This window comes from Haliaeetus leucocephalus, unplaced genomic scaffold (assembly GCF_000737465.1).
Source record: "Haliaeetus leucocephalus isolate CR32 unplaced genomic scaffold, Haliaeetus_leucocephalus-4.0 Scaffold151, whole genome shotgun sequence".
Taxonomy (NCBI): domain Eukaryota; kingdom Metazoa; phylum Chordata; class Aves; order Accipitriformes; family Accipitridae; genus Haliaeetus; species Haliaeetus leucocephalus.
Window position 1 is genome coordinate 2,428,557 of NW_010972587.1, and position 27,770 is coordinate 2,456,326.

The 27,770-nt window shown below is 37.5% G+C and overlaps 2 protein-coding genes across 3 annotated transcripts in view; one reads left to right on the plus strand and one right to left on the minus strand.

The window, feature by feature from the left end:
* The first annotated feature begins 9 nt into the window (after positions 1-9).
* Positions 10-27,770, plus strand: part of RAB3IP (RAB3A interacting protein) — a 34,216-nt gene continuing 6,455 nt past the window's right edge. Inside the window, exons 1-8 of one of the 2 annotated variants that reach the window (XM_010561770.1) lie at positions 10-55; positions 8,367-8,642; positions 8,851-9,112; positions 16,381-16,476; positions 19,030-19,107; positions 19,487-19,690; positions 24,899-25,027; positions 27,328-27,440. In XM_010561770.1, coding sequence (XP_010560072.1) covers positions 8,392-8,642; positions 8,851-9,112; positions 16,381-16,476; positions 19,030-19,107; positions 19,487-19,690; positions 24,899-25,027; positions 27,328-27,440 — 1,133 coding nt within the window. In that variant the 5' untranslated portion in view covers positions 10-55; positions 8,367-8,391. The remainder of the gene's footprint in view (positions 56-8,366; positions 8,643-8,850; positions 9,113-16,380; positions 16,477-19,029; positions 19,108-19,486; positions 19,691-24,898; positions 25,028-27,327; positions 27,441-27,770) is intronic. The other variant, XM_010561771.1, reaches the window with a different exon arrangement.
* On the minus strand, positions 133-2,899 carry LOC104828325 (predicted GPI-anchored protein 58). Its single transcript, XM_010561957.1, has 2 exons — positions 2,886-2,899; positions 133-667 (listed from the first exon to the last, which is right to left on the minus strand). Exons 1-2 carry the CDS (start codon positions 2,897-2,899, stop codon positions 133-135), a joined length of 549 nt encoding a protein of 182 aa, XP_010560259.1.

Genomic DNA, 27,770 nt, shown 5'->3' on the forward strand with positions numbered 1-27,770 from the left:
GCTGAGGGGACGCGGTGCGGCGGTCGGTGGCGGCCGGTCTGGCTGGGCTCGGCAGGTACGTGGCGACGCTGCGCGGCCCCGGTGGCGGGAGCGAGGACGGGAGGATGAGGATCCCCGGTAACGCCGTCGTACCTACCCGGCGCCGCCTTCCCGGGAGTCTGTGCCCGCCCGGGCGGAGTCGGCGCCGCCGGAGGGGGTTGCCCCTTGTCGGGGTGAGGTGACCGGGCGCGGGCGGGATTCTCCCGTGGTGGGACTCGCCCGCTCGCTGTGGCCGCCCCGGCTGCGGGGGCTGGGGTTGGGGGTTCGTCCCCCGCCACGGAAGAACGCGGGGGGGTGGGGGGGTAGGTGGCGGCCCGGGCCGTGCCGCTGTGGCCGTCTGCGGCGGGAAGGAGCCGCTGGCCCGGTCGCTGCCGGCTCCGTCGGCGTTTGCGTGGGTGCGGAGGGAGCAGCCGGCGGCAGGGATGCGGTTGGTCCCCAAAATCCAAGGGGCAAAACTGGGCAAAAGTAGTTCTCGGGGATCACCCCGGTAAAGCGCCGGTCGCGCTTGCCCCGGGAGAGAGCCGGCAGCGGACAAAGAAGCCGTCGCACGCCCGGAGCCGGCGGCTGGGAGCAGCCCTTGGCCCCTGCGGGTTTGCCGGGGTGGGGAAGAGCGTCCGGGCACGAATGACTACAATGAGGAGGGGGGAGTTGCGAGGAGAGGCTAAGCCGGCGCTGAAGTCTTCTCCTCCGCTCACAGACCCCTCGGCCGGGGGGGAAGAGGGGGGGTCAGGGCCGCTCGGTGGGTTCACAAACTTCGTCCCTCTCCGCCGGGGGCTGGGGCGGCTGGAGACGGGAGGGGAGGTCTGCTGTGTGGGACCGGGGAGCTGCGCTCGCCTCTGGCGTTTCTGGTTGCTTTAAGGTCTTCGAGCGATATCGAGGTTAATACCTGGTCGCCGGTAAGTAGTCTTGTAAGCTCTAGTAGTTAAGCAGCAGGGTTTTCCAGTTAACCTTAATTTCGTAATGCTGTTAGGTTAGAGAGTAGGGCTCAGAAAGGAAATTCTGGTTACAAGTTGATTGCGAGTGATGAGCTGTGCAGAAATTTGTGCTGCCTAAGTGGTGATGCTCCACTAGTTGCCCGAGAGTCGCAGGGCTCTGGAAGCAGGAGAACCCCGAGTGGCCAAAGCCTTGATGCCACCCTCCACGCTCCTCTTGCTGACAAAAAGCAACAGGGTTTTCAGCAGTTTGAGAGTGTTGTCTGTTTTGTTTGCAGACAGCGTGCTAAGCTTTATATTGCTCGATTCGTTCACCGTGTTCATTTGTGAGCATGTTCTTAGGAAGTCTTAAAACCAGTGATCTAGATAGCTAAAATAATTAATCTTCCACAGACTTGCTGTAACTGTGAACTTATCAGCTTCTCTTTTGAAGCAGATGTAAGGTTATTCAGTATAGAAGTGTGTATTGGCAGCTACCATCTGTTCAAATATTTGTATTCCTCAGTAAAATACAGGGCAAAACCTAAGGTCTTGTTGCTTTAATATTTTTATTGTTGTTTTTATTATAGATCTGTTTAATGAGTTCTGGGAAGGGTTAAAGTCAGGCCTTCTGTATTTGTGTCTTGGCAGTCATTCATCTGCTGTGCTAGGTTAATGTTACCTAGTGAGCAAAGAAGAATAAATAATTTACCATTCTCATTATGCTTTTAATAAATAACAAATGGGAGTGCACCTCACAGCTGCGACTGAAATGTCCGTCTTGTGACACTATATTTAAAAGGGGAATTTTTTTCCTGTAGGAGAACAGTCACAATAAGCCTTTTGATTATAGACTGCAGCTATCTTCATAGCTTCTATTGACTTGAATTAAAATTCATGTAAAATGCCAGATGAGCTGGTCTCTCAGTGTTCCACTTAAGTTTATGGATTTTTCCCAGAAAAGAAATGTGTACTTTGGATTTTTATTTTTAAGACCCTTTTTAATATGGCATTTAAGATCTTGTCTTACTGTAACTTGACTAACGCTTGTATCAGACACTTTAATTATGCTCAGTAATATGCTAACCATTTTTTTCAGAAGTTAAGAAAATGTTTCTTTACATGCATTTGCTGATACATTTAGAAAGCTTTACATATCATGAAAATTGTGATCATTTTTACTTAAGTTTACTAATTGAGTATTTTCAGTGTTAACTGAAAATGAGAGGGTCTTTGGGTCCAAGTCTTGGCAAGAAAGAGACTGTAGTCACAGTCACTGCCATCAGACTTAAACCTGAGGTGGAATTGTGAAGTTGTTTCCAAGATAAGGCAGAACAACGCTCTGCCTTAAAAAGAACAGTGTCTGCAAAGATAATCATATTTGCAGTTAAATTAACTTGGTGTAAAGAGTCTTTGTGAACCGACAGCATTCTTTGAATGTTTGTTTACAATAAAAGTTTGCAGTATTCTACCTTGCAAAGCACTGATTTTTCTCTTTAGTAAGAGGTGTACGAGCTACCAGACTCTAAACCATGTTTATTTATAGGTTTCACAAGCACTTCATAAATATAGGTCCTTGAATCTTGTGTGCTGCTTGTTTCTGTAAGAGACGCTTGCTGTCTGCACCTGTATTTTTTTAGTTGAAGATATCTCTATAGTAAAGTTTTCAAAAGAGATTTCTTTAATCATCAGTTCAGCAAAACAAAAATTCTTTTAACTTTATAAAATCTCGCTATCAAATAGACTACATGTCTCTCTTCAAACAATGTGAAATAGTGTTTTGAATGCCTAACATGAGAGTAAAGAGAGAAGTCCCACATCATAGCATTATATGACAACACTAGTGGGAATGCAATAAAAAAATATTCTCACGTTGAACCAAGTGTGGTTTTGCTAGCTCTTGAATTCTGTAGACTTGCCTAACTTACAATTTACCTTCTATTTACCATCTTGGCTAATTTACCATCTGTTGGTAAATATGTAGTGTAAAGTCATTTGCAAATAAAAGTAGACTACGTAAAGACTTGAGTAGTACAATGCTTTCTTTTCTCTCGTATCTTACTGGCTCAGAAAAAACATTTGTTGCGTGTTTGGGCTCCTGAAGCAGAAATTTCTATCGTAATTGCAAAATTGTAAAGGTGAGAATTGTTTTTTGCAAGCCCTAAGGGAATTCCTCTGCCAAATCTTGAATTGTGTTTGTGCGATGAACTGGCATTGATAACAGTGTTTGAACTTGCTTGAATTCTGTGGGTAAGCTTAAATACAAAACAGATTAGGGAGAAAAAAAAAAAATCCACCGAGCTTCTTTGTCCCCTGCCAATATCTGATGAATATCTCACACTAGATACTTTAAATTAGTGTCCATATATGCTGTACAAGAATTTTACTTTTTAAACTGCCTGCTTGCACCTGATAGGTCTAGGTATGGAGTAGCAGTACTTAATTGAACTTCTTTAAAAGGTATTTATTAGTCTAGTACTCTAATTCCCTACTGAGTTCTTTAGAGCTTAAAACATATTAAAACAGACTGTATAATGCCAAATATTTCAAAACTTTTTTTTTAAGCCCACTGAGAAGAATGCAGGCCCAGTGGTGGGCTAATGCCAGTCCTTTTGAGGAACTGCTGCAAAAAATCCACTTTCCTATCCCCTGCCAAATTAACTGAAGCAGACGTTGGAGTCTAATAAAGGGAGTCCTTGAGACTTTATTACATTTTGAAAGGCCTGCTGTGTGAAGATTAAAACGCTATACCTAATAGGCACCTTTTTTGGTAAATGCTAACTAGAATTTACTTTTCATCAGAAAGTTTAGAAACAGTAACTTGTTTTTCCTTATGTGATTTTTTTCTTTTCCACTTGAGCAGGTAACCGTTCTGTTGTGATGGTGCTCTTTACTATTAAAGCTAAAAATGAGATTTTTGATATGTGAAATGTTTGGTGCTGGCGCTGGTTTTAAATGGGCTATAACAATTAGGAGATTGTTTAAGTTGTCATCTTCAACCTTCATTGTATTTAAAAGCAATCTGTGAAAGACAAACTCCAGAGTTTGTAGTAGGTGGTTTTTGCCAATACTTTTTTTTTTTTTCAGAAGAAAACAAACCACAATAAGTTACTACTTTTCAGGGAGCTTTTTAGTATTTAGTTATTGACTGCTTTGATTCAGACAAGTAGCTGAACCCCTCTTAGAGTAATAACAAGAAAATTAGATTAAGCATTTTGATTTGACTGCTGTTGAAAGTGTTCACAGTTCTTGATTGCTGTTAGAAGCTATAGAAACATGTTAAACTGACTGCTGTTAAACTGATTTCTTCATAGTATGTTTTCATTTAATATTAGATAAAATAGCAGATTAGAGCATCGTTTTGTCGTGAAGTTATGTGGGTAGTCAGCAGTGCAAGTGTGGCAGCGGAGAGGTAATAAAAAGCTGCAGCATTTTGACAGCTTCCACCAAATTTGCGTTATTTCCAGATGAAAGTGTAAGGAAATTAATTTATTTTGTTATTTCATCCTGATTTATTACGCTGCTTGAATTTTGTACATCATCCAAATTGCATACTATCAAGACGAAAATAATCATGTATTTGGTAGGCACTAATGCTACTCCAAGCTTTCACCATATATTAATGTGGTAGAAAAAGTATTAAGAAATGTCACGATTTTATTCTAATAAGTGTGCTGCCCTGAAATGTCAGAATATCAGCTTTTGTTCACAGTAGCAGTATTACTACTAAAGAGTGCTGTGTCAACACTGTGGATTTTTACACACTGTCAGCTTGGCTCCTAGTAAAGCTATCTGCTTACCATGTGCTTCATGTTCCTTCACAGCAAGGCTGTTCATTGCTGCCTTAGTCAATAATACGAACCCCCTCGCAAGCCTTACCCAAGCCTGTAGTGTTTAATGATGCGGAAATTTAATGTGCTTTTTTCCCCTCCTTTTGTTTATCATTACTTTGAAGAGTTCTTTCCCAAAAGAGAGCTTTTATTTTTAGGACCGCCTAGCTTTTTGCATGTATGTTTGGTTTCATTAATGCAAAACGTGTGTTCAGCTGATGTCTTGGTAACAACGTAATGGTGTTGTGAATCTTGAAACGGAGATATTTAATATGAGCTGCTCTGTCTTGTATGGGTGGTGTATCCAGCTTATGCCTGCTCACTGCTAAGTGAGAAGTAACGCTAGGAAGGAAAAAAGTTGTGAATGGAAAGTGTTTTACACAGATGGTATGCTTACGAGTGCCCATTTGACAGGCTATGGGAAAAGTTTAGCTGAGGGACTTTATTTTCAGCTCTTCTAGGAATAACTTGTATAACTTTTTTACCTACTGTATCAGAAAGAGCTTGTTTTTTGATAACTGAGAAGTTATGCATGGATTTATTTACTCATAAATCTCTGTTTAGGCTGAGATTGATATTTAAAGTATGACCGGAGTGATAGTCTTGTAAATAAAAAATTCCATAATCTTTTGGGATTTGTTTTTTCTTTTTTTCTGACTATTAAAAGCACTGCAAGATATAGGCAGGTTAGGTAGAAAAGCTGTAGGAAAGGAGTTAAATGGAACATTTCTCATAGGAGTAGGAGCATGTAGGTAGGATGGATTTTTTTTTTTTTTTTTTTTTTTTTTTACAAACATACCACTTTGCTTGGTGTAGATTGATGTGATGGTCCTGAGCTAGAAATGCATTTGAACATTTGGAACACATTAAGCAGGCTTCTAATCATTTTTCTCTGTGTGAGTCAGTGTGACTTTCTGCACTTCATAACGTAGCTGAACTTGTGTAAATTATCATAAAGGTAGGGAATGGCGCATCTTTGAGCCTGTCGCTTACTTGATGTACTTAAAGTTTTTGCTCCAAACAGCCCTGAGATTTGTGCAGAAATAGTAAAATACATTAAAAACTGACAAATAAGTTTTTCCTGAGCCTTTTTTCCCTTGGAAATGGCTAAATAATGTTTTTTAAAAATCAGTTTGGGGGGAAAAAAAAAACAAATTTCATAGAAAATTTCAGCCCAATGAGGTATGCAACTGAAAACGACCAGTGGTACTGGTGATGTGAAATACTGTGGTACCACTATTGAACATCCAGTCAGATTGTGAGTTTTCAGTGGAACTAGGAACATGTCTTTCAAACTAGTCAACAGAGGGGAAGATGTGGCAGAAGAGTTGTTCCCATTTTGCTCTTAGCTAGGTTCTCAATCTTTGCTTCTCTTGGATGGTTTTTGGTGCACTTTCCTAGGTGCTGTAGGCATAGAAAAGGAGAGGCATCCAGGCAGCCTTTCTACATCCCTGTTCAGAAGCCTGCATCTTCTGTTAATTGTGAAGACTGGAATCCAAAGAATCAGGAATGTAGAGACACCTTCATGGTGTTGCCAGTATAGTAGTATTGGGTATGGCTTGCTTGGTCATCAAAAAAGAGAGTGGTGGGAACAATGAAAGCGAATGTGTTTGTGTAGATGTGAGCCCGAGTTTGAGACTGGCCAGATAGGTGTTTTTCAGCTGGGCTGATGAACCTTAAAGAACTGTTTCTGCAATTTTATTTTTTTCAAGATGGCAGTGTTTTAGCTTATTAAATGTAAAACAATGACATGTAATAGTTGCCCTATAGAGCTGAAAACATTTTTGAAATTTAACCTTGAAGAAATGTCCTGTAGCTCTGGAAGTCCCTTCATTTTAATTTCTTGACTCAACAGTCTTTATTTTTATCATCACTTAGAGCATGTAATTATAATGCTTATAACAGTTAAGAAGAACTATAGGGAAAACAAACAAGAATATTTTTCAAACTTACTTAAACTCAAAAATAAGCTGTTCATCTCTGTGTTATGGCAGAAAAGCTCCAAAGCACAAAACTGACAGTGTTTTTCTGTGTAAATCATGTTTGTGCAACTGCTGTTGATAGTTCAAAATAAAACAAATTTCTGTGTGAAATTGTCTGCAGAAACCACCCCACCCCCCCGCAAAGTCCTTTTTATTCTTGTAAGGTACTTTTTGTCCCTTAAGTCTGGGTAGTTTCTTAGAGGTGGTTGATTTTGGTTTTTTTGTGGCAGCAATTAACAGAGACAGAGAAAAATTAGTAACATACTCTTTCTGTCTGAACAAATGAATTTTTGACATGTACCTGATAATGTGGAAAAGCAACTTGTTTAACATGGATGTATACACAGTACAATACTTGAGGCAAAACAGTTTTGAACAGTGTTCTCTGAGTTTAAGATGAGCAAAAAGTACTGATGTAAATAAAACATTACTGCATATGCTAATTTGGGGATTCCATTCTTTGTGTTTTCCTGTGTGCTTTATGAAGTAGCTAATGAACTGGACCTACGTGTAAGTAGATGGCATCATCTCTTCATGGGCCATCATCTTTCTAGATCTTCTCTCTGCCTTGTCTTTTCAATTGTAAGATCCAAGCAGATTTCTCTGTAAAATGCAATGTATTCTCTCATTTAGATGCTATGGTTTGTTTTTTGCATGTTAAGTACCTTTGTGAAGCCTTAATTTTCTCTATATTTATATAACATGGAAAATGTTTTTTGCAGTGAATAATCACTGCTAAGTAATTCCTTCACAAATTTCTCCATACTACTTTCAATTTTTAGTTTTGAATCATGCAAAGATTTTTGTGATCTCTGATAAGCTGCTGGAAAATAGCTTTCTGTTAGGGCTTGTAAAATTCATGTGTTGTACTTGTTTTGTGTTGATCTTCTGAAAAACATAGGGAATTAAAAAAAAAAAAAAAAAAAAAAAACCCAAACTAAAAGATACTGTCAGTTGAATTGCCTATTCATAGTACTCTTTTACCTGTAATATATTTTTGGTATGATACTTAGTCACAATTGTTGTTATCACTTAATCATGTGATGTATTAAATACACATCATCATACTTCATGAGAAGTCTTATCGGCTAGTTCTGCCATTCCAGTGAACTGTTACAAGATCAGATGTGTAATTTAACCAAAATCACTATGGACTGTAACTTATTTAAAGGTTCACTGATTTCTGTCTCTAGATCATTTGCTTCACTGAGATTAAAAGTCAAAGCTTTAGGTTTTTAATTTTTTTTTTTTACTGGTTCCCAGGGCTCCCCCTCTTTTATGAATATAATATATTTGTGTTTTGATACAAAACAGCTCTAGGCTATATTAAAGATGACTTTGTTTTATGATATAGAGCATGTTCTTCATTTCATCATCCCATTTAGAGGCAAAGTCTGTTATTAGATCTTCTGCACTCAGCAGTCCAATGTATGGAAAAAAATTGGTGGTTGAAGTTCATACTTTTGCAAGATTAGTCCAGAGTTTCCATTATATGATGAAGTATTCTGAACATATTTGTCTGAGTGGTTTTTTAAGTCAAATAGTTGTCAGCTATAATTAAATATTTCCTGTTTGCATTCTGATAATGTGATTATTTAATTCAGGGTTTCATATGATGAGGCTTTTATTATGGCCAGTGACCCCTTGGAAGGCTTTCATGAAGTGAACCTCGCTTCGCCTACTACACCAGATCTTCTTGGAGTAAATGAGCCAGGGACTCAGGAACAAACTACCTCACCCGGTGTTATCTACCGACCGCATCCTTCAGTTGTGTCCTCCACACCAATCCAACCCAATGCATTAAATGTTTCTGACCTTCCCACACAACCTGTTTATTCATCTCCCAGACAACTGAATTGTGGTGAAGTATCAGGTGTCAGGTAAGTTCTCTGTGTCTTTTTATTTAAATTGCTGATGTTTGTTGCATATAAACTGTTTGCTTTACTAAAGATAGTATTTTAATATTACTTACAATGTTATAATATTAAATTGTGTCCATAATGGTACATTCAACACCACTACTGCCATTTCTAAAATATTTCTTCTTAATGTATTATATAAATAAAAAATATATCACTCTCTTTACAGCATCAATGTTACCGACGCAGTACTTTGTTCTACCTCTGGACCCCAGGGTGGGTCATTCAATCACAATAATTCCAGAAAGGAGAGCAATAACGTAGAGAGAGAGTTTTTGCAGGGTGCTACAGTAGCAGATGTTGCTGAAGGAAATGAAGATATTTTTGGGTTGAGTACAGACAGTTTATCTCACTTACGGAGCCCATCTGTACTGGAAGTAAGAGAAAAGGGCTATGAACGATTGAAAGAAGAACTTGCAAAAGCTCAGAGGGTAAGGCTCGTTGTCTTGTCTCCTCCTGCTTTTTCTCTCTTCAAAGTGGTTCTAATATTGCAGAATGATAGATGGGCCAGAAGGTGCAGTCTGAGTCTGCTCATTTCTTATAGAATTATTAGGATGTAATTGTTTTATGTAAAGTTTTCTGAATGTGTGCAGTGCTAATGGTTTAGAATTATTCCTTGATAATGTTTTTTTCTAGCTACTTAACCATGGAAAGCTTTTGCTGCAATATCTGGTTAAAAATGCTTTTTCTTTGAAATGTAGACCATTCCTTCATTCTGACATTTGAGAATAGGAGTAATTTTCTGTCATTCCATTGTTACCGTATAAGTATTTATAGATGCTGATTATATACCTCTCGAGTCTTCTTTCTCCTAGAGTATAAAAGTGTAGCATGTGTCATGGAATGTGCTTTAGAACAAGGGTGCTTGTGATGTTTCATAGGGGAATGCCTGCATAGGAAAGAAGCAATAAAGGTGTTGCTGGTCTTTAGAGTACTGTTACACCACACTTGAAATTGAATATGGATACCTTTGAAGACTCTGTGGCTCAATTCATTAATATTTGTAAAGCGCTTTGTCTTGTTTGGATGGATGGTGCTATATAAATGCAAAGCCATTATTTATCATTTTAACATCCCTCTGTGCTTAAACTTTGGAGTAGATTTTGTGCTATTTGTATCTGTGTCCTTTCCTCTCCTCTACATGATTCTATTCTTTAGATTTAAGCTCATCTTATCTTGTGTTTGAACTTGTTTTCCTCTGTCTGTTACCTCATCTTGTTGAACGTAGTCATCATTTCTGTCATAGTTGCATTTGCCCTTGTTAATGTGAATCTTGAATATGGATTCTGACATCACTTCTTCTGTTGATTATTTTATTGCTGACTAGTTGCTTCCTTTGCTAATGTGTTCGTTTTACTTGGCATTTGACCACTGAAAGGAAACATTAACCTGGGTTAAGTTTGAGGACCTTGCATGTGAATATATAATCCTAGCAGTTAAACTTGGAACCTTAGAAAGCAAGAACAAATTAAAGTTTAAACTTTAGAAGAGCTCTTCCAGCTCCTGACAGTATACCAAAATACAGCTAACATACTTGAAAACGACAACTCAGATCTGCTGCTGTTACCTTGGGATTACCTGAAAATCGTAACTCCAGTGTATACCACTTTGTCTCTTACCAGTTGAAGTGTTTCCCATTTCACTCCGAAATTTGTTAAGGTCATTTTCAAGGAAATTGCATTAAGGCTGCTAGGACATACTAACTGCATGCTCTGTATTTTCACACCCTTTGGGTCTTCTTAACAAAAGCAATTCAGCACTAACTTGAGACTGTTGATGTCAGAGTTCTTGCTAATTCTCAACCCATCAGGTTGATTCTTATCAGTGATGGATAACTTCTTTGTCTGCTTGTCTTCCTAAACTTGCACTGTTTCAGAGTTGCTCAGTTAACACAGGAGTCACAGCAGGAGTCTTTACAGACTGTACAACAATAAACCCTATTCCTTCTGTAATATCTACTTTGTTCTACTTCCTGCATGAGCACTAGTTTTTTCTACCCCTAATTCGTCTCTGATAGCTTTTTTCCAAAGGTCATGGCTGTTCACATAGGGCTGTGCCCACTCTGCAGTATTCAGTATGTCACGCAGTCTTTAAACTTTCATTTCCAAGTATATTCACTTTTGCTGATGTGTACTTGTTTAAAAATCTGTAGATACAATTAACAGGTAGTGCCTGTGTATAGCTGGTTGTTTTTTGCATAGTGTATTTAAATTCTCTGTAAGTCTCTGTGCTGTTTATTAGGAACAGTGAGAAAAATGAGAATTACAATTTGCACTTGAATTTTGTGAGCTCATTGAGCCTGGAAACCTTACAGACTACAGACTTTCCAGGAGTGAACAAAGTAAACACAAATTTGATATCTTGCTTTTGTCATTTGTTTCAAATTTCTTACCCAAACTGTATGCTATTGTAATATGCATTAAAGGTTGATTTGAATTTGTTGCAGTTGTGATCAGAAAGAGAACTAGAAAGGAAATAGAAATTTTGAAGCTTGGGGATCCACTATCTGTGGTTTTTTTTTTTTTTTTTTTAATGTCTCTGCTTGGAGTGCAACTTTCTTCTTAATATGCTCTCATTTTTTTATATTGGAGAATATATGTATGGCATGTAATTGCTAGTCATTTAAGTATGGTTCTTGAAGAAATTATTCAGGAACAGAATAAATATTTTCTTCTTTTTTTTTTTTCTCCTTTGTGTATACCTTATATTTCTTAAGACCTCAGACTTCACTTCTCAAAATGAACAGCATTGCTGGCAAAATTGTTAAAAAAAAGTCTTTCAAAAATTTGTTTCTTGATAAGAGGAAATACACTTTCTACTTCAGTCTAGTTTGGTTACAGCACCAGAACATGTTATAAGATTGGGAGAAGGGTTGGGTCAGAAGTAACAGCAGGGCAGCATTCTATACTAATGGAGCATGTAAGATTGGACATACTTTTGTCTTAAAATGCCCCCTTAATTAAAATGACATAGATTTTTCACTCTTTGTTGAGACCATTCAGGTCATTTTTGCTTATTTTTTTCACTGAAGATGTAATTTCTGGCTATATTCTGTAAAGTGGAGCTGAAGAGCCCTTGCTTTATATGATCTGAACCTCTCTCCTTGTGTTGCTACCCTTTTAAAGCAGCATCACGAAAACAGAAGGTGTTAAAAGGCTTAGTGATTCAGTGCCTGGGACCTTATCTCCTCATGACTCTATGAATTTGCATTTTTTCTGCCATGTTTGGATTGAGTTGTGTCACCGTGGTTACTGAAGGTAGATTAACCAGATGTAGATAACATCTTAGAGAATAGTGATGGTATTTTGATATATGGTATTTCTTGATGTGCAAGTTTAGTGAAGTCCTTGCAAAGGAATACCTTCTGTTTTTCATCTTATTTAACCAGCATGTTGCATGTATTTTGGATAGCTTGCTTGTAGTTTCTGAGCTATGGCAGTTTGTAGTCATGTTTTCCTTGAATTTTTGTGTGATTTGGCCCTGAAGTTACTTCCTCATCAATCGGACTGTCAATATAATGATGTCATCCATGACTGCAGAAGGAAACTTGGGGGTTTTTGTTGATATGTTTTCTCTTGAAGTGTTGAAATTATGAGCTGTCACTGATGGTTAGCCCCCTTCTTTGATGAGGAAAGAGCAGTCTACCAGAGATGAGGGTTGCAAATACTGTATTCACTTTGAGAATGAATTCCATGCTTCCCACGGGCTTTAGAGTAAGATCTGTAAGCTTGTCGGTAACAAGTAAAACCAGTTTGACTTTTTGTAGTAGAAATCTGAATTACTGATATTTCCCCAGTAGAGTAAAACTGAGGGTTTTTTCCATGCTGATAGAGTGATTCTTGAGAAAGAGGTGACATTACAGAATGTGGTATTGTAGACTTCAATGTAGTTTAAGAACTGGATCCTCAGATCTAGATTTTTCTTTCAAAGGCTTCAATTTCTGTATGCATTCTTCATCTCAAACAACCCGAGTGTTACAATTTGATCTCTTGTCTTCAGATCTTGTGTGTTGATACAGGATTTGAAGTAGATTTTTATTTTTTCCATTATTCTGCCTGTATCGTCAAAGCATCCAATGTAACAGAGGCTATTGCCATTATTATAGTGTTTCTGCGCAGGCTAATGCTGGCAGTTAAATCTATTTTTCCACAGTAAACATAACATTTTAAAACTCTGCATGAATTAATGAATAGATTCACAATAACTACCCAGGAATTCTAGTATTACTGTACAGAACATTCAGCATTTTTAAATTTCTGTTGTCATTTGCTTATAAGTTAACAAACAAAAAAAATGAGGACGCTCCAGAATAATATACTATCTCACAACTCCACTGAAGAGCATGCTTTCAAGCTTTTCTACAACAAAGTTGCAGTTGAATTGTAAGGCCACTGGCTTGTGATTGTTAAAGACGGGTTGGTTCCTGAAGGTGTTTCAGTGGTTCCTTGCTCTACTTGAGTGATGAAAGTTTTCAGTTTCCACACCTCTGACTGATGCTGTTGTAGTAGTATATCGTAGGCATAGAAAGTTTCTGAGGCACGTGGAAAACTACATGCAAGCAAAACGGAAGCGTCTTCACCCACACCATAAGATGATGATTCAATAGTTTGTGAAATGCTCTTACCTCTGAAAAGATTTTCTGGACCTTCTCTCACGTTTAAACACCCTTGTAAATGTGGTTGCAATGGACTGATTTTTATGTAGCTTGTTTAACTTGGGTGCTGAGTGAAGACCAGTCATATAGAAATATATACTAATATAAATACAAACTTTTTTGACAACTTCAGAATTCAGCAATATATCACAGTTCTGATTTTAGGTGATATCTGTAGAAAATCTCTGGTCTTTCTGGGGTCTTCCACATCTAGTTCTGACTGGGTTAAATTGCTGAACTAGATATGGGATGATTTTCTTTCTAGAATTTAAAATATGAATGGTTTTGAAGCAGTAATTTGCATTCCTTATCTCACTGGTTCTTTCTAAAGACCCGCCTTGTAGTCTTGTCTGTGAAGATCAAAGTGAAATAAGCAAGAATACAACTCTTTGATACAGGATTTTTTTTTTCCATTTTTAAGATTTTTTTTTTTCCATGCAAGTTAAATTTTTCTTATTTGCCTACTTCAGTAACTGTGTGTTGTGCTTTACACTAGCTTATCTTTTTCGTGTAGTTACTTTTTCAGAACAGTAATGTGGGAAGGACTGCAGCATGGATGGTTAGTCTAGCACACGCAGTTGTCTTTTCTGCTGCTATATTGTGAATGGCTGGGAAGTCTCCAGTAATGCCTTTAAGACATAGGCAGTAGTAATGTTTCTAATAACTGCTAAGCTTTTTGCTTTGGGCACTTTTTATTTCTACCCTGCTTCAAAAATCCGAGCTATTAAACTTGCTTGGCAAAATATTGTGTTATATTATGCTCCTCTTGAATCGTGTCATGGAAGCTTGCCCAGTGTTTGACAAATCTAGCTAAGCAGCCATGCATAGTAGACTGCTTGGTGTTGTCTCCTTTTTGTTTTCATTACGCAGCTTTACTTGTCTACCTAAATTTTAATCTAAACCCCCCTAATCTTTCCAGTTGCAGGCAAAACTGTAACCATTTTACTTAAAATAGTGTATTGATAGTGGTAGCCCACAAGTGAACCAAGGGGGTTCACCAAGCCCCAAAAGTGAAGAAGGGGTAGTTCTACCTTCATTGTGAGTTTGATAACTCTTGACCTGAATATTAATATAACATCCTTTTAAGATTTATTGATGTGTATGTAGCATTTTCCTTGCAAATCAGTGAAGTAAACCAAAGGAAATGTGTTGATGTATTCTCTGCATTTATAGGAACACATGAATATTGAGCTTTAAGCATTTTGCATCAGAATCTTTCATTTCCTTATTAAGAACCATACTTTATATGGGAAGTACTTTAAACCAATACAAAATTAAAGTTTGTTTCCCTTTTCTTTTTTAGCCCCTTCTTTTTTCCAGTAATTTTTTTGCTCTTTGGCTTTTCGTATTACTTTTTCCTTTTCTTTCTTCTATCTGTAGCTATTTTCCTGCTTTTTTTTTCTTTTTTTGAGAGAGAGAGAGATGCCACTGTGTGCAGAATAGTAGCTAGGAAGTAAGAGTTGAGTACTATTTGAGAAATACCATGTTTGTAAAAAAAACCCCATCATTTAAGCCGTAATTTTAAAAATAGTTAAAAGGTTGCATATGGAAAGCAAAAAAATAAAAAAATCAAACTGGACTAAAAATAAATCAAAATGTCCGAAGTTAAAACCATATAGAAGAAGGGACAAATAATGCCTTTGATATTGAAAGAGTTTAGAACAGCCTTAAACACTTGTGAAATTTAGGAGCTGAAGACAAACAGGACTCTTCATCTTAGAGGAGAATGTATTGCCAGTTTCACTGCAGAAATTGAGAGCAAGACCTAATATCAGCATGCAGCAAGGCAAGATCATTTCCATGTCACAGTCATGTATACTTTGGGAGAAATACTAACCACCTCCCAGAAACACAAGGGAAGGTGCCATTTAGGCCTTTTTATGACTCTCCAGTGACTGGCCTCCCAGAGTTTTCTGAAGACAGCTGTTTACTGGTTTCTGGAGTTTTTCAAAGCAAATCATTGCTAGATTGTATTTGTATCTTTAAATGTCAGTGGCAGGCTTGGTTCCCTCGTTTCAGGAGCAATGATAGTGTAATAGCTAGCTTGGCAGGGAGAAAAGGAGAGGAGGAAGAACTAGTGGGGGTGGGAGGGGAGTTATGGCAAAAAAAAAAAAATGCTTGAAAGTTCAGAATGGGCTGTCTGCTGCTTTTCTTTCCCTTATTTTTTTCTCTCCATCCTTTGTTTCTTGCAAGAGATTCCAAAGTTTAATGGTTGGGGAAGGGAAGAGGAGCTTTTTCAAATTCCTTGTTGAACTTTTTGTACTTCTCTGTAAATTACCCCACTTTTCCCTCAGACTTTCCCTCGTCAGTCCAGATGAGATTGGGCATGTGTAACCTTTATACTGTCAAATCTGTGAAAATCTTACTGTAGAAGTGGTATGGTCAGGCCTTCTTCACTCAATTTTTAGTGCTGTAGACAAATAACATTTTGAATTTCATTAAGTTGCTTTAATTTGATTTATATATCTGCATAAACAAGAGCAAGGATATAATTACTGTATGATTTTGGAATTGTGTTAGTTGTAAGGAGATCCACAGGAGAATATTTGTCGTAAAATATGTTGTAAGATTCTTTTAGAATTGTGGATTGTCTTGAGACAAAGTGCCTTTTTTTTTTTTTTTTTTTTTTAAAAAGGATTATTTTCTTTAAGTGTCTGTTAAGGAATGGGTGAACAGAACTGGTATTCTGTCTGTCCCAATAATTAATTTGATCTATATTTTAAGTGACTTTAGTCTTCTACACTTTCAGGAAAAAAGTTTTTTTTTCCTTCAGAGTATTTTGGAAATGCTGATGTCTAGCTTAGAGACATTTTAGATTGGCCTGGTATATTTCCATATAGCAGGAAGAAATAGCTATGTATGTGCAGCATTAATTTAATTGCTTCTAGTGTTAAGGTTAATTTTTTGAAAGGCTTTGTTTAGCAAAGGTTTTATGTTCCTCTGATTTTTTTTTTTTTCCTTTTTCTCCCCCCTCTCTGTGGTATTAGCTTTAAAAGGCCAAATCACTACTCTAAGTCAGAATAAATAACTTTCAATTTTCCATAGGAGCTGAAGTTAAAAGATGAAGAATGTGAAAGGCTTTCTAAAGTGCGAGATCAACTTGGACAGGAATTGGAAGAACTTACAGCTAGTCTGTTTGAGGTTTGTTGGAGTCTTCGATGTGATATACTTAAAGGAAGCTGAGCCAGATGTTTTATATAGAATCAGTATATTGTATGCTGAATTTTTCTGCAATAAGCTTATAAAGGGATTTCTGTCCTGAAGATCTGGGTGTGTTGAAGTAGAAGCTCAAGAGCAAGCAGTAGATTTTTCACTTAAATGAAAGAGACCTTGTTTAGCTTGTCAGTCTGCCTAGAGACAAAAAGAAGAAAATAAGGAAAATGTATCAGAAAGCTTAAAACTATTTAGGCTTATTTTTTGGCATAACTATTTTGAGACAGCTTCTCTGTCTGACAACAAGGCTATCTAGATAAGAGCTAAATTTGGGGTTGCCATGGTGACTAAATAAAAAAGTAACGTAGTTCTAGATCAATGGAGGTAGTAAGTACATAACTTAACCATACTTTCAGCTTTTGAATTTTGGGTCTGGCAGCATTCTACTCCCACAAACTTGAAAAGAAACATTAATACCGAGTGATGCACCAGAGTGGAACCTGGTTAGCAAGTGAGAAGCCTGAACTTTAAGTGGGACCTTTTCATTTGAGAAAAAGGCAGTAGAGCCAGCAAAGATTGTGAGCTTGTATTACACAGAAAAAAAATCTTAAATCTATTCTTGAAGCAGGATTACTTCTCATTTTAATCATAGGAATATATATAGGAAAACCTAGAGGCTAAATTGTGATACCTATAACTGTCAGAATAAATTTCATAATCTGGAGATGATTTGTATGTTTACCAAATCATAAGTATTCGTTTTCAGTATATGCATAAAGATACAACGTTAGGTATGTTTTAGAAGCAGTATTTAAACCTGTGATGTTGTATTGGTATAAAAGTGCTATTAAAACCTTGAAAGTACTGACATTCAAAAACTGAATTACAAACTGCTCTGTGGGTTGGCAACGCATGTTATTTCATCATCCCGGCAGGGCAAAGTTACTTAAAATGTTAAGCAGTTCCTGTGTGTAGAGAATAAATGGGAGACTGGAAAGGTACTTTTTAGCATAAATACTTGTGTCTCTTGGGGGCGGGGAGGAGAATGTTGGGCAGGTATTTTAACCATAGAGGAATAAAAATTATCAGTGAAATTTTATATTAATGACACTTCATAACTTAGAACAATGTATCAATTTGTTAAGGCTATATTTGAAATACAGTGTATTAGTAATAATTGTTTGAGTTTTAATTTTTCAGAACTGTTGTGGGCATGTCATTTGAATTTTCTGTTGTGATTTGATTTCACTAGGAGGCCCTAACAAAACAGTGTTGAATTTCTTGATTTTTGTACTGGGTTCTACAGCCCTTGAATTCACGTTCTATTCTGAATCCCACTAATCTCAGTGACCATATAAGTGGATATGCTAACGTTTACATTAATGCATCCCAACGGAGGATCGAGACTTGTTTTGCACAGCTGGGTGTATATATTACATTATTACACTGTAATAGCACTGTAACATGCTTTGCTTTCAGAGGTGCATCACTAAGCAGAAACTGCATGGTCAATGTTAAATGTATTTGTACACATTGTATAAATGTGTATGTTCCCATTCCTGCATGTGTCTGTTGTTACTTAAGAGAGTTTTACAAACCCATATTATACAGCTGTGTTGTATGCCAGTGGGAGCCAGATCTTTTGGTATGATGATGTATGAACTTTTTTGTTTTATTTATATAGCGTCCAGATATGTGCTAGGCGCTTTACAGATATGAGAAGGATCCTATCCCAAGTAATTTAGTTGGTGGCCCTGATCTTTCAATCTTTGTTGCCTTCAGTAAGTACCAAGTGAGAACTGTAATTTGATCATAGGCGCAAATTGCTGGATCAGAGCCTAAACAAATACATTATGCAGACAAAAGGCTTAGAGGTATGACGTAAAAAGATGTTTAAAAAAATCCCCAGTCCTTTTATGCTTTCTTCTTTATTGGCTTAGCCTTGTTTCTTTACTTGCATTGATCTTTAGTGCTTTTTCTGTTTTACTTACAAAGTGTTTATTAATCCACAAACTACTTTTCAGCTGTTGCTTTGTTTTATTGATGGTAAGAATTTAGTCTTCATAGTTGTTTGACCTGTTCCTTCATGCAGAAATTTACAGTTGACTAAAATTGGTTATTCTGGCTAGAAGAAGGGAGAAGTTTTTTTGAATGTGCTACTGTGCCCATGTTGCTTTTGTTGCTACTGGTTGAGTCTTTCTCTTGGGGGTCAAGGAACTTGACTTGTCAGCAACCAAAGCGTGACTGGAGCCTGGAGTTCATGACAGGTATTGTTCCTGCTGGAGCGGGGTGGGTGGACTTGCTGAATTTCTGAATCTGGGCTCAGAAAAAGGAGAAGAAACTTGGTAGGCCAGTGATGAATCCAAATGATAGATTTGTAGGTATTTTTTGGTATGTAACTATTTAATTTCAGACTGTTGCATAACTTAGTATTCACAAGTAGTTTTTGTGAAGCAAAAGTATGTCCTTAGTGTTTTTTTTAAACTGCATATTGTAAATTTGTGTGAAGTATTTACACTAGCTAAACATTTTTTTTTATAGGAGGCACACAAAATGGTTAAAGAAGCTAATGTCAAACAAGCTGCAGCAGAAAAACAGTTAAAAGAAGCACAAGGAAAGGTGAGTTTTTTCCAGCTTGCTTTGTCTTTTCACATGATTATCAATCTAAAGTGTGAATCAGATTAAGATGTAAATAGAGCATTATTTATATACGTTATTAAAATACATACTAAGTTGTGTCGCCTTGATGTATTCTTAGCTAGCACCTATGGACACGGCTGGTGTTTCGGCATTGTATCAGATAGCAAGCAAGGTGCATAGGACACCAGTGTTACTACAGTATGCAATTGCACAGGCATCTGTGTGTTAGTGCTGTTGGAAGATGAAGTCTTGGTTTGGACTGAGATAACTGGAAATTTTGTTAAATGATTTAATGTATTCATAGCCTAACACAATATTTTTGTTTGTTAATGACTTCATTTCCCCCCCACCCCCCAAGATTGATGTCCTCCAGGCTGAAGTAGCAGCATTGAAAACACTAGTACTGTCTACTTCACCAACATCTCCAACTAAGGAGTTTCAGTCTGGTGGAAAAACTCCTTTTAAGAAAGGCCATGCAAGAAACAAGAGTACAAGCAGTGCTATGGGCGGTAGTCATCAGGACCTTACCATGATGCAGCCAATTGTAAAAGACTGTAAAGAGGTAACAGTACAAGGATTGTCCTCTTTTTGCTGATAAGTTGGCTTTATTGTTTTGTTTTACTCACAGTAAATCTAGTATATGTTAAATCTTCATGTAATACTATTTTACAGATATTTTTCATTAATGAAAGAAAATTTTTCTTACATGTGAATAGGTGGTGATTTTTCCAAGTCTTGTTCACCTTTACATCATTAAGGGAAGGTGAGATAAGATTTGAAGATGGGAATTTAAAAAAAAAAAAAAAAAGAAAAATACAGTATAACTGAATAAGTCCTGGTGGCTTTTTACAAGTCCATCACTGAAAGTTCATAAATGTTCATAAACATTTCATAAACTGTCATATAAAAGAGGAAGAGTCATTTTATAGATCAATAATGGGTGAAAGAGACTGGGAAAAAGACAGAATCAATGATGTATTAGAAAACAGGAGAGTTCCAGAGGACCCTGTGTTTTTTTTTTCTTTTTTTTCTTTTTTTAAATCTACTCATGTAATTGAAAAATGGGGAAATAATGAAGCGACAAGTTGGTGCTTGAGTCCTTGGAATGATAGTAGCAAAAAGTCACCAAAGAGTGGAGAAAGGTCTTATGATACCGAGTGGTTAGTAGAATAGCAAATGAAATTAAAAAACAATAAATGGGAAATAAGGCATCTAGGGAAAAAAAGCAACTCTAGCAGACATGGAGTTTTGGACTTAGAAATAGCTACATTGTGCTGGGAAAAAAAAGAAGTAGCGTACTTGTGGATAATTCTCCGAAAACACCATTTCAGTGTTCAGTGATGGTCCAAGACCCACAGAGCCTTAGGAGTTGTTAGGAAAGGAATAAATAGCAAAAGAAAAAGCATTATACTGCTGTGTAAACACATAGTAAATGTGTGTGTCCATGCATGCAGCTATGATATCTTCATCTCAGAAAGGAGATAATGAAAATGTCTCATATTTTGAAGTGTGACATAGATGGTCAAACCTATGGAAGTATTTGTAGAGACAGACACCTGAGGTAGAACAAAAATCTATGCAGTCACAGGTGACATAGGGAAGATGAATGGTGAACAAATATTAATGATTTCTTGTCGTAAGAAAACTCTGGAAGCTAAAAAGAAAATCATTTTCAGGCAGTACATAATGAAGTTTTACAACTCATTGTCACAAGTTAGCAAGATTAAAAATATAAATGTATTCAAAATGTAATCATGCAAAGTGACGGAAGAAAAGCCTGTCAAGGTATATAGAAGATAGATATGACATTTGGCTTAGGAAGCTTCTTTAACTACAGAATGCTAGAAGTTGGGAGGCTGTAAATGAAGATACGTCACTGTCTGTCTTCTTATGCTGCTCTGCAGCCAGCTCTGTGACTGCTGGCCATTGTCAGAGGGGTAACAGGCTAACTGGATCTTCAATGTGATTCACAGTGGCCATTTTTGTACTTTGTTTTGCCAGTCATTATTAAGTGTATTTATACTATACATCTTTTTACTATAAATCTAGAAAATAAAGGCATTTTCCAGCTTCTGTTTCATACTTAGGCTTCAAAAAAAAAAGAAAAAAAAAAAGCTTTACATCTTGCCTGCCCAATTTCAGTGGTACCCAGGATGTTTTCCTTATAAAACCTGAATCCTTGTTGCCCTTCAGGAAATGGGAGAGCTGGGATGGAATCCAGTTGCATCACACTGAGGTCATGACTCAGTGAAATTCTCAGTGTCAGGCAAGAGTGAGGGGAAAAATCAGTTTTGCCTCAATTTCTTGTGGAGAGGAAGTGGCGAATGTGAAGGACAGGCTGCAGAAGGTCCGGTCTGCCTGACATTTTTCTTTAGTTCATTCTCCTCCTTTTTGTTGGCTGCATAAGGAGACACTTTGGGGCTGATTGAGGCTGCTCAGAAATGGTGACTATTTCTTCCAGTGACAGCCCAGGGAATCAGTAAGAAACACACGGATTTTTTACTCACTGGGACTTGAGTCTTTCTGTCTTTCTTCTGAGTAGGAGTATTTATTTAATGGAGTGCAACATGGGGTGAAGAAAGCAAGACTGCCTCTGGCATGGTACTTAGGACATACTTTTAAGCAGGGGAGACATGCCTTCCCTACTGCTTTTGTTATCCAATGCTTTGTGGTTTTGTTTACTGCTTTTCTTTATTGTTGGTCTAAGGTAAATGTTTTTACATTTCTGGGAGCTGGGTCTGAAATCCTATTTCTGCCCCCTTCTTGATAATTGTTCTTGCCACTGAGTTAGGTTACCCTTTGCATGTCGTTCTTCTGATTTTGAGTGACTCTGCTTCAAAAGGGTGGCAGAGGGTACCCTTGCTCAGGGGTATGTAGTGGCCTTGTGGTGTGGGGAGCATAGCTTTGGACGCTTACGGAGAGTCTACCACCTGGAGCTTTGCATTTTGAGATGTTGGATGGAGCTGGCTGTGAATACATGTCAACTCTCGGGTTTCTTTGTGGAATGTAGACAGAGTTAGAGTATCTGTCTGCCCTAAATGGCAGAAAGGTGCCAACATCCCAGAGAAATATTTCCTAGTATGTGGGAGTGATCTCTAGGATAAGTAGACATGTCTAATTAATTTAGGTATTAACAGGATTTAGCTGAATAGCTGCCTGGATCTTAGGTAGGCAGGTAGCATCCACTCAGCGTAAATGCTGATAAATGCATCAGTGTTGCTCAAAGAGCAGAAATGCTTCTCTGATGGTGTATTTTACTGTAAAATGAAAGCATTAAATAGTTAACTAGAATTATTAATACAATTGGCTGTATATTTAATTGCAGGTATTCAAAACTGATCTAGTGAAAGTGCAAGTAAAGGCAGGGAGGAGATACACATGCAACAGTGTAGATTGGAAAGGAAGAATGTCAAGCTATATTCACTGAGCTGTTTTTTCAAGGCAGCTTCTTTATAAATTGCAGATTTGAGGGAAATTGAGTTACATCTAGAAAATAACCAAGTTAACAAGAAACGCATCTTAATTTTTAGAACAGTATAGTACAAATCAAAAATGTCTTTTTTCCTGCTGATATGTCTTGATTGTTTTCATTTTAAAGCCAGACCTGAGACAGGTTTTAAGGTATGGGAAATGTTCCTTTGGGGAGCAAGTTACACCTATTGAATTTCATTTGCACAATGAGGTTGGTGGCTTAGCAACCAGAACATTTATGGACTAGCTTAATTAAGATGGTTGTTCCTGATTGTACCTGAGTGTAAGGCAAGTAGCTCTAATGGAAAACAAATTTGCTAGTCTAATTTTTGTAGGTTCCTTTTCAAGAAAAACAAACAAACAAAACCAACACAACAAAAATGACAGAAGAACTCCCCAAAATATATATATAAAAGAATGGCAAATGCTGGGAGCTCAGAGAAGGGGTAATGCATGGGGAAAGAACAAAAGACTGAATGAGGTTGGTTCAAAGCACTTGTCCTGGTTTAAGACCAGCCGGCAACAAAGCACCATGTGGCCACTCACTCGCTCACTCCCCCCCGGTGGGATGGGGAGGAGAATCAGAAGAAAAAGGTAAAACCTTGTGGGTTGAGATAAGGACAGTTTAATAGGGCAGCACAAGGAGAGAAGAGGTAATAATACCAATAAAAGAATGTATAAAGTGAGTGATGCACAATGCAATTGCTCACTACCTGGAACCCGATGCTCAGCCCATTCCTGAGCTGTGATCCATGCTGGCACCCTCAATTATGTACTGAGCATGATGTCATATGGTATTGAATATCCCCTTAGCTAGTTTGGGTCAGCTATCCTGGCTGTGCCCCCTCCCAGCTTCTTGTGAAAACTAACTCTATCCCAGCCAAACCCAGGACAGCAGTGTACTGGTCTTTGTAGTAGGATTAAAAATAAATTATTTTCCATTTTTGGCATATGTTATTTTCCCTCTGTCATTATCTCATCTACATTATTTGTTTTTATTATTACAAAATTTTAAAATTACATCCTGGCTTATCTTTGGCCTGCAGCGTACATCCCTTCCTATAGCTTTAGGTTTGGGTTTTAGGAGTATAGATCTGCTATAGTACAAGAAAGGGATTTAACCAGTTGGAGGGGAAAGGTGCTGAAGTCTGTGTCAGCAGAATGTCAGAACTAGTCTGAGGATGGTGTTGCATATCCCATTGGGAACTGGCATTAGTCTTTTACATTGGATTAGGAACATGCATTGGAAGCAGTTGTCCCCATTCTGCTTGGTTCACGTCTTGGAGCAGTGTTGGTGCCTGTGAACAGTAACGCTAAACCAGATGATGTGCTCTGGGAGTACCTCGGTGTGCTCCAGCTGTTAGTGGGTTGCCAGCCCATGGGACAGGCTGTCCCATAATGCAAACCTGGATTTTAATAGTGACCTAGTACCAGTCTCCTGAATGCCAGACTGGATAGGTGCCTTCCCACTGCTAAACTAATCTCTACATGGAGATGACAAAACAAGGTGTTTTCAAAGCAGATAAAACTATCTCTTCCTAACCCAGACCATGCTTACTCTCAGTGTGGTTTAATAGCTTGTTTTAGTATTTCTCCATTGACGAGAGGAGCTATGGGGGAGCAGGCTCATAAATCATGCCCAGAGAGTATCCTTGCCTTCCTGTTGTAGCATGGCATAGGAGAGAGTTTGGGCACAAAGGTGAAAAATGAAGAATAAGAGTATAGTTTTAATTGTTTTGTATATTGAATTCCTGTTTTCCTGTGTTAATATATTAGTGTGTTAAATGTTCTTTTAGCGTTTGGATAGCAGTATGTTATGTTCAGATGCAGGGTGAATGTGTAAAATGTCTAGGATTGCAGTTGTTTTCTTTAGATTTCTCTGCTTTTCTGTAACTTGCAGAAATGGAGATGGGTGAAAATACTGTGATGAAGGTACATTAAGAAGAAAATTTATTTTTTGGCTTTTTTCTGTTAAACAATCACTTAAGTTTTTCAAAGCTATCCTGGAAGCTTAGGAAATGGGGGACAGGTAATTAGCTTGTCCCTGGTGTTGTGGTGACCAGTGAATGCATTACCTCTGTGTCTTGAAAATGATATGTTTTGATTTGCTTATATTTACAGTCTTAGGAAAGTGGATTTAAGAAGGTGTTCATAGCTGGGGCACAATAGCATTCTTTCATAGTGCAATGGAAAGCATTTAGTTTTAATGCTCATTATTTACTTGTGGATATTTGCAAATGAAAGACACTAGTGTGATAATTGCAGTACTAAAATATGTCAATCTTTGTGTGTGTTCTAGGCTGACCTATCTTTGTACAATGAATTCAGATCTTGGAAGGATGAGCCTACTATGGACAGAACATGTCCTTTCTTGGACAAAATTTATCGGGAAGATATTTTTCCATGTTTAACCTTCTCAAAAAGTGAGGTAATGGAAATAGTCTAAATGTGGTCACTGACGCTTTTCCCTTAAATATGTTACATGAAGCCAATAGACTGTATTAAAAATGTTTTCATATGAAGTTTAACCATTTTTGTTTCATTAGAGCATGATGGTTTACAGTGAAGTGCTGAAGTTTAGTCTGGAGTATTGAAGTGATCATTTTTTCTTCACTATTTCATTTATGCTGTTCCAGATGTGGCCTTTTAAGGTCTATTCCTTCAGATGTTACTCCTATCTGGCAGAATCTGATGTTTGTAGGAATGGATGATCGTTTTTTTCCTGTTATTTCAAAGATACTGTTTTGTAGAAATAGTGCCCTGTCACTGTCTTGTGTTTATATAGGGGGCAGCAGAGACCATTATATTTGATTTTGTGGACCAGTTTTCTCTCATATCAATCAGAGCAGGCTGCAAGGACAGTCTGAGTGTTTCCTTGGAGAGAGGTTTGAGTTACAAAAATTAGACTTTGCTACTTGATATGATTCAACAGGGGCAGTTTGGGAATGTGGTTTTAGATGAAATGAATTATGACACTTTTTTCCCTTGTGTTATTCCCACACACTCTCCTATACAGAGGAAAGACTGGAGTTTTACCCATCCTGGGAGTAAAGTGGAACCGATTCCAGCTCCAACTGCTTTACGTAGTTTTTGTTCTGAAGCAGCATTTACAGGCTGTAGTTGTGATATCAGTCTCTAGGGGAAAGTGACCATATTCTTAGATCTTTATTAAAATAAGAATAACAAACTTGAAGGCTCTCAGACTTGATTTCTTTTTTTCCCCCAATAAAATTAAAACCTTGCATGGAAAATGCTGCATTTTCTTCACAATGTTTATCTGTTGTTTTTATGTGGTGTTGTGTTCTTTCCCCACACTTTTCATCTACTGTTACTTGCTGGCCATAAGTATGCACGATCTTTTAGTTAATTGTATACCAGTTCATTATGGTTGTTGTACAGCATCATATGAACCTCTCCCACTAAAAAGTTTAGTTGGTTACTATGGGAATTAAATTGCTTGCGCAGTATATGTAAGTAGGCCATCCTGTTGTCTTTCCCAGCATCTTCATTTTGTTCTTTTCTGCTTCAGTGGTGATATAATTACTGTAGATTTGTGTTTCCTCTTAAGGAAAGAATGAGGCTTCTACCACTTGTCAGTTATATCAGTTATTGTTTCCAGATGCAGTGCATAGTGACCAACTTCTGTTTTCACTTGAATATTGATAAACTAATGTGCAGTTAAACCAAACAATAAACTACACATGTATTGTGTTTTTGAATAATTGGAAATGCAGTTATCGGAATGGTTGAAGTATTACATTAACTCTCAGTAGCCTCTCATGTTAAGTGTGTAGTGTTTTGCTTTTGGGAGATGGCAGAGAGAGTGTTTCATATGAATGATTTTAATAGTAACATTCTGTTTTTAAAACACTTGAAGTACAATAGAAAAATATCTTTATTACTCAGTAGGAAGGAACCTTGGCACAGCATTACTTCACTAATAACATAAAGTACACCTTCTTTTAAATCAAGTAACGGCTATTACTTGTCCGTACTTAAACAGTAGTCTTGGGCAAGTGTTGGGTCCAATGAAGCAAAATGAGCATATTTCTAGTGTCTTATGATTGTGTGTTTATAAAGAATTAATATAAAAAGCCTGAGCAAAGTTGCACTTTGTTTCATGAAGATGATGTTTTAACTAGACTAGTGTTTGAAAGTTGCAACTGGCTTTTCTTTATATTATGTTGGCTTTTCTAGATATTGTTCAGTCTTACTTGTTTGAACACCTTTCTAAAGCTATCTTTGGCTGAAAAACAGTGACATGATATTTAATTGTTTTTTGCAAGATAAGGAAGCATGCTGCATCATTTTGTGTTTCCATAGAACACAATAAAACTGGACCAATTTTTTTAAATAAACAAAGTTTGTGCCATATCTAGTCTCTGACACAACACTGCATGTACAAATGCATGTGCTATTTGGGCTTATGAGGAATGACTGAAAATACAGTTAGCATTTTAAACATGCTTGACTACATTCCCAGCTGTAACGGCAGTTATCTTGCCTCAGGGAGGGCAGGGTTATTCGGAGGGCAGAATTTAAACCGGAGCCTGGAAATGGGACCTCTTGCTCACAATGAAAGCAAGATCTCATTTGTAATTGAATTTCTGTTTGGTGAGTTGATTTTTTTCGGTGTTCTTAACTTTACAGAAGAAGAAATATGTCACTGCTTTGAGGCAATGAATAACACGGAGCTGTTTTTAAATGCTTTCTAAATTTCTCTTGCAGTTGGCCTCAGCTGTTCTGGAAGCTGTTGAAAACAACACTCTGAGCATTGAACCTGTTGGCTTGCAACCTGTTCGATTTGTGAAAGCTTCTGCAGTTGAATGTGGGGGACCAAAGTATGTTAAGCTAACAGACAGAGGGGGGGAATCTTGACTCATTTGAGATAGTAGTTTTCTCAATCCAAGAGTTATCAACTGATCGCTTCAGTCAAATTTGTGTTTCTTAAACTTTATTTCTTAAAATCTAAGACTTCAAGATTGCTAGTTACAAAATTTTATGGGGAAAGTAAGCAACTAATAAAAAACTTTAAAAAAAGACTAATGCAGAACAAACCTCTAAGACAAATTCCCTTTTTGGGAGAGCTGTTTACTTTACTTGTTACTTTTGTGGTCAATGCATCATATTTACTTCTTTGGAGAAGACCATCCCGATACTTAAAACAGATG